This window comes from Perkinsus marinus, assembly GCF_000006405.1.
Source record: "Perkinsus marinus ATCC 50983 genomic scaffold scf_1104296966342, whole genome shotgun sequence".
NCBI lineage: Eukaryota > Perkinsozoa > Perkinsida > Perkinsidae > Perkinsus > Perkinsus marinus.
The window spans coordinates 1-884 of record NW_003203945.1 but is presented as its reverse complement, the minus strand read 5'-3'; the positions used below and the strand labels follow the sequence as shown (position 1 = coordinate 884).

Genomic DNA, 884 nt, shown 5'->3' with positions numbered 1-884 from the left:
CTAACGAAGGCTGTACGCTTCATAAGCAGGCGTCTGGCGATCACCCTTATTCCGACGATCCGGCCCAGCAGTGACCACACGGACATTCTCGACGTCCCCCATAGTGCTGAAGAGCTTAGAAATCTCTACCTCCGAAATGTCATCTGTGGCAAAGATGATGAGAATGTAAGGATAGATGAAGTTTACATGGAATGTTCTTTACGAAGAGGATTTTGGCTTTCTCATCAACTTGTTTCGGTGACCAGCTGGTAGATGCACCTGTACAGGCCCCCCACTCGGACAGCACCAACAACAAGGAGAAGAAAGAAGCAAAGAAGCACATAAACACTAGGGCATGTATCAAACGCTAGTGTGATCAGAAAGGGAATCTTCAACACCTTTATTTCCCCCTATACCCGTCTTCCCTCACGCGCCCCACAGTACCAGAGTTGCTGCCAGACTTTGCCTCAGTGACCTTAAGCCAGCGTTGTCGTCCACTGCCTCCTGCCCAAGCCTTAGATCCATCCAGTTTAAGGGCCTCGGCGAAAGCACTTTCGTCAGCCAAAGTGACATGAGCGTATCCCCTCTAAAAGATGGGAACTAGGCTCTCTGCGAAAGGTTCATTTCTCACCAGTCGTCCACTATCTTCCCATTTCGGTGCACGGACACTGAGGATCTGACCGCACTCTTTGAAGTGATTATATATATCTTCCTCTGTCCAGCTGAATGGCAGTCCTGAACGATGTGGAGTTTACGAGGAATGAACAAAAATATATCATTTCACAGATGCTTATAGCTCCGCCGGATCGCATGAAGCGGACACATCTCGTAAATTGAGAGGAAAGGCGTATTGGAGGCATGGAACACGCCTGGAACCTCCGTATTCAGCCATAGCACCCGAGAGA

The 884-nt window shown here is 49.1% G+C and overlaps 1 protein-coding gene across 1 annotated transcript; it reads right to left on the bottom strand.

Moving 5' to 3' along the window:
• Positions 1-379: 379 nt before the first annotated feature.
• Pmar_PMAR025166 (hypothetical protein) lies at positions 380-565 on the bottom strand (the record flags this gene model as incomplete). The annotated part of the gene is made up of 1 exon (XM_002769143.1): positions 380-565. A coding segment is annotated over one exon (186 nt), but the record flags the coding sequence as incomplete, so codon positions are not given.
• Between the last annotated feature and the right edge of the window lie 319 nt (positions 566-884).